This window comes from Chiloscyllium punctatum, chromosome 11 (genome assembly GCF_047496795.1).
Source record: "Chiloscyllium punctatum isolate Juve2018m chromosome 11, sChiPun1.3, whole genome shotgun sequence".
Taxonomy (NCBI): domain Eukaryota; kingdom Metazoa; phylum Chordata; class Chondrichthyes; order Orectolobiformes; family Hemiscylliidae; genus Chiloscyllium; species Chiloscyllium punctatum.
This window is the reverse complement of record NC_092749.1, coordinates 114,441,371-114,451,291: the sequence shown is the minus strand read 5'-3', so window position 1 is coordinate 114,451,291 and position 9,921 is coordinate 114,441,371. Positions and strand designations below refer to the sequence as shown.

The following is a 9,921-nucleotide window of genomic DNA, read 5'->3' as shown; positions in this document are numbered from 1 at the left end:
AATAAAATTTGGAAGACATTAGTTTTAAAGTTGAATGTTGTCCAAGATAATGACTGTTGTCCTTCATCCTGTAAATACTTGGAACTAAATGATTGGTAAATTGCTTCAGTTTCTAAATCCGTGTGGACACAGTTAGCTCCAGACTCCTGCAATCCTCTGGATGAAAACAATGTAACCTCATCCCCTTCTCATCCTCCCACCAATCAGGTTAAATCCATTCTCCCTAAACACTGACCCCTCCGCTCAGATCCCTCACAGATATCGTTTGCAGGGGTTTGCATCATGCCTCAGAAAAGCACTTTCAAAACTTTCACTCTCTGTCTTCCTCACCAGCATTCACCATTGCCTCAACTTCCTGTTTCTGCTGCCTTTGGGTAATTTCTCCCACTATCTGTTTCTAAGATACAATGTCCCAACTCAGCCCAAAGTTCATAAACACGTCCTTCCAACAGGGACAACCCCCAGTGACTCCAGGTCTCCACTGAGACATAGTCAGAGTTACAGTACACATTGTCTGGGTCACTGCTTGGAGATCTGGGATAACACGAGGAGGACTAGGATACAACAGGAAGTCTGGGATAGCACAGGGAGGATAGGATGCGTCTTAGACAAAACAGATAGAAACTCCAGGCTTTGCAAGAAAGTGCTGGCTCTGAGCACAAAGACACATCACAAGGCCTGTCCATCAGTCTCTTTAGGGGACAGCAGAGGCTATCCCTTCCAGCCTGCCTTCCCAAGAGGGGGCTGCTGGATAATCAGAGACCAGGGAGGGGGTATCCTCATGGGGGGAGGTGAAGTGGGGGCAGGTGTGAAGGATAAATCTGATCAGAGACAAGTTCAGGTCTGTTTCTGAATCACAGCATTGTTACAGCTTACACGAGATCATTCAGCCCATCGTGCCTGCACGGAGTCTTCAAATGAGCAGCTGTCACTAGTGCCAATCTCCTGCCTCTTGCCCATATCCCTTCACACCATTTCTATCCAAATACAGCCTGTTCTCTCCTGATTGCCTCAATCGAACCTCTCTCCACCACATTTCCGGGCCGTGCACTCTAGAGCGTTCCCACGTGCTGGATGAAAAAGTCTTTCCTCACATCACTCTTGCTTCAGTTGCACATCAATTTAAATCTTTGCCCCTCTCATTCTTGTTTTTTTTCTAAGCTGTTTTATATTCAACTGTTACAACTCTAGCATCACAGAATAATTGAGACAATCAGGGAAGAATGAACTTGCACTGTTGTTCCACTTGGAACAGTGGGATGAGGGTTCAAGTCCTAGCTTTCTTTCATTATAGAATCCCTACAGTGTGGAAACAGGCCATTCAGCCCATTGAGTCTTGAGTCCGAAGAGCATCCCACCCAGACCCACCCCCTACCTTATTTCTGTAACCCTGCATTTACCCATGGTTAATCCACCCAAGTCTGCACATCTTTGGACTATGTGTGGAAACCACAGCACCTGGAGTAAACCCACACAGACATGGGGAAAACGTGCAGACTCCACACAGTCACCTGAGGGTAGAGTCAAACTCAGGTCCCTAGTGCTCTGAGCCACTGTGCCACCAAGGTCAATCAATAGCACAGTGTCGCTAACAGAGGTTGCAGTGCAATCATTGTCAAATTATTGGAGATTTGTGAACTGTGACTCCCAATCTCACCTCCTCACTCATCTCTGCAAACCCCTGCAATGGCAACACCTCATTTGTCAAAAGCCTACAAGCAGCCCAGGGAATGGTGCTGTAGTGGGCAATGGCTCTGGAATTATTAACCTACAGACCCAGGTTAATGCCCTGGGGATGTGAGTTCAAAGCCCACTATGGGACCAGGTGGAATTTCAGTTCAATTACAGCCATATAATGACCATCACATCTATCGTCAATGGATATGAAACCCCACCTGCTTTTCTAATGGACAACAAACACTGGACTTGTCAGTGAAAGATTTTTTTTTAAACTGGTCTTTCCTGGAAATTCCAGACAACTTTAAAATGATGTGTGGACAGTGGAAGGGATTCAAACCTACTGCTAGCTTGTACAATTTTCCAGAGGTCCTTCAAGTTATTGAGACCTTCTCTATCACAACTGCCAGGAGGTTCTGGGTTTTCAGAGGCCTCTGCACTGAACCCAGTGAGGGATACTTCAAGCAGCTTCAGTACAACTATACCCAAATATGGAGTCATAGACTCATACAGCGGTACAGCACAGAAACAGGCCCTTTGGTCCAATCGTCCATGTTGACCCAGTTATCCTAAATTAATCTAGTCCCAGTGCCAGCACATATTCTTTTAAACCCTTCCTGTTCATATACCCAACCACATGCTTTTTAAATGTTGCGTTTGTCCCAGCCTCCACCACTTCCTCTGGCAGCTCATTCCATACACGTACCACCCTCTGTGTGAAAAAGTTGTCCCTTAGGTCTCTTTTCTATCTTTCCCCTCTCACCCTAAACCTATGCCCTCTAGTTCTGGACTCCCCCACCCCAGGGAAAAGACCTTGTCTATTTATCCTGTCCATGCCCCTCATGATTTTATAAACCTCAGCCTCCGACACTCCAGGGAAAATAGCACCGGCCTATTCAATCTCTCCCTATAGATCAAATCCTCCAACCCTGGCAACATTCTTGTAAATCTTTTCTGAACCTGTTCACGTTTCACAACATCCTTCCTGTAGCAGTCTGCCGCATTGGGAGACAAAAACAATAACTGCAGATGCTGGAAACCAAATTCTGGATTAGTGGTGCTGGAAGAGCACAGTAGTTCAGGCAGCATCCAACGAGCAGCGAAATCGACGTTTCGGGCAAAAGCCCTTCATCAGGAATAAAGCTTTCCTTCATTATTCCTGATGAAGGGCTTTTGCCCGAAATGTCGATTTCGCTGCTCGTTGGATGCTGCCTGAACTACTGTGCTCTTCCAGCACCACTAATCCTGCATTGGGAGATGCCAATACTTTCTCACACCCCCCCAGTAAATTCCAACTGGTGATGATGACAGACGATGTGTCCCATTCAGGATGGTCTGCATCATTCCCCGAGAGCAAGCAGTGGGTATGGGGTGCAGCCTCTTACTCTGGATTTGCTGATTTCTGTTGGAGTTCAGAGTCAGATTAAGAAGTGGGCAGTGGTAATTTATTTTCTCAGCAATAGCTGAGCTGGGTTGCATCATCTCAGAGCCCCTCCTGCACCATTATCTGAGTTTCCCATCCTGTTCACACACTGCACTTAGAGACAATCTCTGACAGACACTCTCTCTTATTCTCTCTCTCTCTCTCACACACACACACACACACATATTTAGACACACACTCAGAGAAACACACACACACCCTCACACAGATACACACACACACACCCTCACAGACATACAGAAACACACACACACTCCCTCACACAGACACACACTCACACTCTCTCCCTCACACAGACACAGACACACACTCACACTCTCTCTCTCACAGATACACACACTCCCTCACACAGACACACACTCACACTCTCTCCCTCACAGAGACACACACTCCCTCACACAGACACACACTCACACTCTCTCCCTCACAGAGACACACACTCCCTCACACAGACACAGACACAGACACACACTCACACTCTCTCTCTCACAGATACACACACAGATACACTCACACTCTCTCTCACACCCACCCACCCTCAGTCTCTCCCTGACTGTCTTGCAGACTCCGGCCTCAGGCAGATACACCTCCCTGTTGCCCAGACACGGACAGGGCTCTGCCTGCAATGGGGAAGGACTTGGAGGCCGGGCAGCAGCTTGCGAACGGCAGCCGCCGAGGATGCAGCCTGAGCGGCGTGGGGATCCGGCCGAGCCCCGGGGAGAAGCGGCGAGCCCCGGCTAAACTGTGGGCTTTCCTCCGGAGGAACTGCCTGGTGTTGCTGACCGTCTCCGGGGTGTTGCTCGGGGTGGTGGCTGGACTAGCGGCCAGGAAGCTGCAGCTCTCCCGGACCCACATGCTGCATTTAGCTTTCCCCGGAGAGCTCCTGCTCCGGCTCCTCAAGATGATCATCCTGCCCGTGGTGTTCTGCAGCCTGGTAGCTGGAGCTGCTAGCATTGACCCCAGAGCCCTGGGCAAACTGGGGGGCAGAGCCATCCTCTACTTTGCACTGACCACCCTGATTGGATCAACACTCGGAGTCACCTTGGGCTTGACCATCAAACCAGGAGATCAGAGCGGCCAACTACGGCCCATGGACCAACCTATTGGCAGCTCCAGCCTGCCCAACAAAGAGGCAACTGATACCTTCCTGGACCTCTTCAGGTAAGGCACCCCCTGTTCACTCATCGCAGTCTGAGAGGGGGATCTGACTGAAACACACTGGATTGTCAGGGAACTTGCCAAGGTAGATGTGGGAGAGTTTAGGACCAGAATTTGGGGGCCACCGTTTTCATGTCCAGGGAGGAATCTCTTCTGTCAGAGGAGGGGGGGTGAATCTGTGGAATTCGTTACCGCCCAGGGCTGTGGAGGCTGGGTCCTTAAAGGCTGAGATAGATCAGTAAAAGAATCGAGGATGATGAGGAAAAGGCAGGAAAGTGGACGCCAGGATGATCAGATCAGCTATGGTCTCATTGATTGGCAGACTAGACTTGATGGGCTGAATGGCCTACTTCTGTTCCTACCTCTGATGGTCCTCACATTGGGATGCAGCATCGGTGGGTAAAAGATGGTTTCAGGGAGACTAATGGAGGAGTTTAACATCACCAGGGGTTTAGAGAATTCGCTGAGAGTGGGATATAGAGAAAAGCTTGTTTCTGATACAGTTGTTGTAATGTCTGATTGGGAATGTTTTAGCCTCAGACTGTGTGCCTGTCAGAAAATGAACGTTCCTAATATTAAGACTGTTACAACCGTGAGTGGACCATGATGTGTGGGGAGGGTAGATTGAATTTTGCTGCTCCATCTGTAACTTTCACATCAAAATGTTTTGTAATACACTTTTATAAATCTTATGAGTAACTTAATTTTTTTGTGGAATGTAATAAGGAGAAGCAAGTGAGTTGGCAAGTGAGTTAGTAACCAGAGATACTCCGATTAGATTAATAGGCAGGGAAGCTGAGGGGAGTGATTTTGATGTAGCCAATTGTGTTCTGGAACACACTGACTGAAAGGGAAATGGGAATCAATTCAACAAGAACTTTCTAAAAGTGGATTGGAAACGTGGGAAGTGAAAACTGGTGGAGCTCGAGAGTGGTGTGTGGGACAACTGTGACAGCTCTTTCAGAGTGCAAGTGCATGCACAATAGGCTGAATGGCCTCCTCCAGTGCTTACTATTGGAGAAGGGGGTCCACATTTATTAGTTAGGCCTGTAAGTGCTGAAGACGTGTGAGACATCCCCTGCAGTGGGAAGGTGGGATTGACCCAGAGGCAGGCTGCTCATGCTGTTTGTGGATAATTGGTTGTGTTTTTGTTTGTTTTTGTTTTGATTGAAATGACAGTGAATGCACAGGGTTCAGGCTGTCAGTCACTTTGAGGGGAGTATCTGAACAGGCTCTCCCCAGAACTGGAAGTATTGACTGTAATCTCAGGCTCAGGAGCTGGCCTGGCCAGGCAGATTCAACTGAGATCAGTCTTCATTTGGATCTCTTCTCACCCTCAGGTTCACTCACTGTCTCACACTCTGCCTCACCGTCACACTGAGTGTCTATCCCACTATCTCTCACAGCCTTGCTCTCTGTCTCACTCTCTGTCACCCTCTCTGTCTTGCTCACTGACTCACTCTTAGGAGATGATGGCCTAGTTGTATTATTAGACTATTAGATCATTAATCCATAGACCTGGGCAATATCTGAGGACCCAGGATTGATTCCCATTGTTGCAGAGAGCAGATTGGAGTTCAGTAAAAACCTGGAATTAGAAGTCTATTGATGACTATGAATCCATTGTCAATTGTCAGAAAACCCCATCTGGTTCATTAATGTCCTTTAGGGAAGGATATGGCTATCCTTATCTGGTCTGGCTTACATGTGACTCCAGACCCACAGCAATGTGGTTGACTCTTTATTACCCTCTGGGCAATTAGGGATGGGCAATAAATGCTGGCCTAAGCCAGTGATGCCCCCATCCTGTGAGGCTGAGGGGTGACCTAATGGAGATTTATAAAATCATGAGGGGCATGGATAGGGTAAATAGACAAGGTCTCTTCCCTGGGGTGGGGGAGTCCAAAACTGGAGGGCATGTTTAAGGTGAGAGGGGAACTATTTAAAAGGGCCCCAAGGGGCAACATTTTCACTCAGAGGGTGGTGTGTGTATGGAATGAGCTGCCAGAGGAAATGGTGGAGGCTGGTACAATTACAGCATTTAAAAGGCATCTGGATGGGTAAATGAATCAGAAAGGTTTAGAGGAATATGGACCTATTGCTGGCAAATGGGACTACATTAATTTAGGATATCTGGTTGGCATGGACCGAAGGGTCTGTTTCCATGTTGTAATTCTGTATGATGCTATGATTTTAAAGAAAACATCACTGTCATGCTCTCTGTCTCACTCTCTGTCTCTTTCTCTCTCACTCATTGCCTTGTTCACTGTCCCCATCCCTGTCTCTGTCTGACTCCATCTCTGTCTCTGTCTCAGTGTCAGGCTTGGTCACTTGGATTTTGGAAGGAAGTGTTGGAGGTGGAGGGTGATAGACAGAAATGGTCCCAGTATGAGAGGGAGTCTGGCCTTAAAATCACATCGAGTTACCTCAGGAAATGTTTCTTCACACAAAGGGAGGTTGATGTTTGTGACTTGCTGTCACAGAAAGTAGTAGACACTGAGTCTCAGTTAATAATCTTTCATCCTTGTTGGTCACGAGGAGCTGAGGTGTGCAGATGCAGTTAGGTCCCATGTCAGCCATGATCACATTGACAGGATCAAGTAGTTGAGTGGCACAATCCCCATATCCTACACAATGCGGTCTGTTCAGAATTCCAGAAGGGATTTATTTGTGACTGTCTTGTGTTTGTGAAAGCAGCTTCTCTACGTCCCATCCATTCACCTTCCACTTTGGAATAGACAATTCCAATCTTCCTGATGATTAAATTCTCTTGGGGTTCCAAAGGTATTGCCTTTGTAAGTTTTCTTTTGCCTCCTTTTGAGAGTGTTGATGTTCTCAATGCGGTGTTTTTTGTGATACAAATCCAGACAGCTTTGCAATCTAACCAAGATTCAGTTCAGGTTGAAATTCATTTCTTTGCTTTTCAATCTGTCTCTCTGGAATTTAAACTTTTTAAAGATGCTCCTATTAACACATATCATTACTTCTTGATTTGTGAATGTATTTCCATGTACTCTTTCAATCTCTATCCCATTTATCCATTTTCCAAGCATAATGTAACTTTGAAAGTAAAAACAGATGACCAAGTGGGCTGAGTCAGCAGATTGATAACTATCAGATCAATTTACAGGATCTCCTGTTCATTAGAGGCAGAATTTATCCCCTGCCCTTTGATCAGAATTTTACTAATGACAGAGGCCATTATCTGGTCTTTTCGGCCTCCCCAGCTTTTGTAACTCAGTGCCAAGTAAGAGCTGCTGACACACTGAAGGGTGTCCAATGAAGCGTTTTCAGAAGCACATTCACTGAGCTTGAACATGTGCAGTTACTCAGAACAATGTTCTCAAACATCGTGATCAAATGCATCTTATTGATTGGATGTGATGCCCTGACCTTAATGCAGGAGCCAATTAGGTTCACATTGTTTAGTAGCATGGACAATATTCCAAACTTTTCCAACATATGAGATTCCGATTCTGTGTTCGGTTGGCCTTTCTGTCTGGAGTTCTGCAGTAGAATGTAACATTGATGTTTGTTGTAATCATCTGCAGTTTTTCTTAAGAAGACTTTTATCGACGCTATAGCTCTGAAACATGAACTGGAAGTTAATGTTTCGAGTTTAGTACAACTGTTGTTTGGAACTGGTTCCTTCCGTTCCAGAGGACAGTCACATTGAACATGAAATGTGAATGATGTTCCTTTTGGCAATGATGTGGAGGTGTTGGTGTTGGACTGGGGTGGAGAACGTTAGGGGAGAGGGCTCCTGTGGGTGGTGCCTTTGCTTTTATACTCCAGCTGGGGCCTGTTTCTTGTTGTGTCTTTAGTCACCATCGAGACTTTGCTGTGTAAAAGTTGGCATTTATTGGAAAAGATATCCTCATTTAAAATTATTCACTTGGACCCCTGAAATTATGCAAATCTCTACATCTTAATTTCATCCAATGCCTGATTAGTTTTTTGTTGTGTGGGCTTTGGTTGGGAAGGCCAGGGTTTAGGAGCTGTCCTCTAATTGCCCCCTGAATGAGGTGTTCTCTGCTTAAGCCGCTGCAGTCCATGTGATAAGGATTAAGGATGAATCCCCTGGCAGCTACTCTCAGTGATGAGGAGGTACTTGGGTGGACAAAGTTAAAACTCACACAACAAAAGCTATCAGCGATGCTGCCCTTATGTTTGTGGAATCAACACATTTCTCGGGTGTGACAAAAAGTAAACAGTGAGGGAGATACTCAAACTGAGCATGGTGCTAAAGGCAGACACTCTTATCCTCTTAGACAGTGGTTCTATATATAACCCACTGATCCTGTAAATACTGGGTGCTGCATTTTCCCTGTCTTAGCTTTCAATCCCAGTTATCGAACATCTGAATAAGAAAGTGGCCGTTGTTATTTCTGTTTGCCTGTTTTTGGTATCAGTGTTAGTGTTAACGTTTTGCCCTCTCTCTTACTCATTGCCCACTTTGTAACTAGAAGCTGAAGGTGATCCTTTATCATTGTGACACCGCACGGCCTGAGCACAGAACATTCTGCTTTCTTGCTCCAACACTTGGCAGATATTTTGAAATTTATTTCACTTCCTTATATCTAAACTGCTGTCATATAAAACGTCCTTTTTTCCAGCTAAAAGTTCATCAAACTATAAACATAACGGTTGTTACTAAAATCAAATCAGACACCTGGTCCTTTCATTCGTGTAAGTATTCAGAAATGTCCAACTACTATTTTGTGTGAAGGCTTTTGGGAAGTTAAACTGTGCCTCACTAGGAACATTTAAATCAAAATGATTTAAGAAGCATTTATTTATATCTTCTCAACAACAGGTTCATATGTTATTTATGGTGCATAGTCTCAGACATGAAAGGCCTTAACATTGTTTCCCATTGTGCTGCCACGTCTGTATTTTATCTTTAGTTGGGCCCCTACCGTCCCTCTCTGAGGGGAGACAGTGACATGACGGTAATATCACTGGACCCAGTGGTCCAATCACTCTGGGAACATGGGCTCAGATCCCTGCATGGCTCTTGCTGAATTTAAATTCAATTCATAAGATTTGGAATTGAAAACTAGTCTCAGTGCTGGGGATCCTGAAACCAGTGTGGATTATGTAAAAACCTATTGGGTTCACTCCCCCCCTTGAGGGAGGGAAATCTGCCATCCTTACCTGGTCTGACCTACATGTGACTCCAGACCCACAGCAACGTGGCTGACTCTGGACTGCCATCTGAAATGACCAAGTGAGACACTCAGGTCAAGGGCAATTAGGGACAGGGCAACAAATCCTGGCCCAGCCAATGTCACCCCCATCCCATGGAGAACATTTCGAAGTCAGGTATTACCATGTTCCTTAACTTAATCTGGGGCTATAATATGACACAATAAAACCCTGGTCACCAAACTGTGGGAATGGATTGAATAACTGGAGGGCAGTTTGAAGAGTTAGATTCATAATTGAATTTTTCCTTCTTTATCATTGTAATATAGAACATAACTCCACTTTTTCTGCTGTTTCAAATGTGTATACCGTGCAGGGAGGCTGTGAGTGGGTTAAGCTCAAAGCCTTGATCTGAAGTTGTTTTCGCTGTGTGTGAGTGTATTTACAAATACTTTCCCATGGACTATAAAGGAACTTGGTAAATAAACCCGAGA

The 9,921-nt window shown here is 45.7% G+C and overlaps 1 protein-coding gene across 1 annotated transcript in view; it reads left to right on the top strand.

Moving 5' to 3' along the window:
* The first annotated feature begins 3,176 nt into the window (after window positions 1-3,176).
* The window catches only part of slc1a4 (solute carrier family 1 member 4), a 30,204-nt gene continuing 23,459 nt past the window's right edge, over window positions 3,177-9,921 (top strand). Inside the window, exon 1 of the mRNA XM_072581558.1 lies at window positions 3,177-4,282. Coding sequence (XP_072437659.1) covers window positions 3,747-4,282 — 536 coding nt within the window. The 5' untranslated portion in view covers window positions 3,177-3,746. The remainder of the gene's footprint in view (window positions 4,283-9,921) is intronic.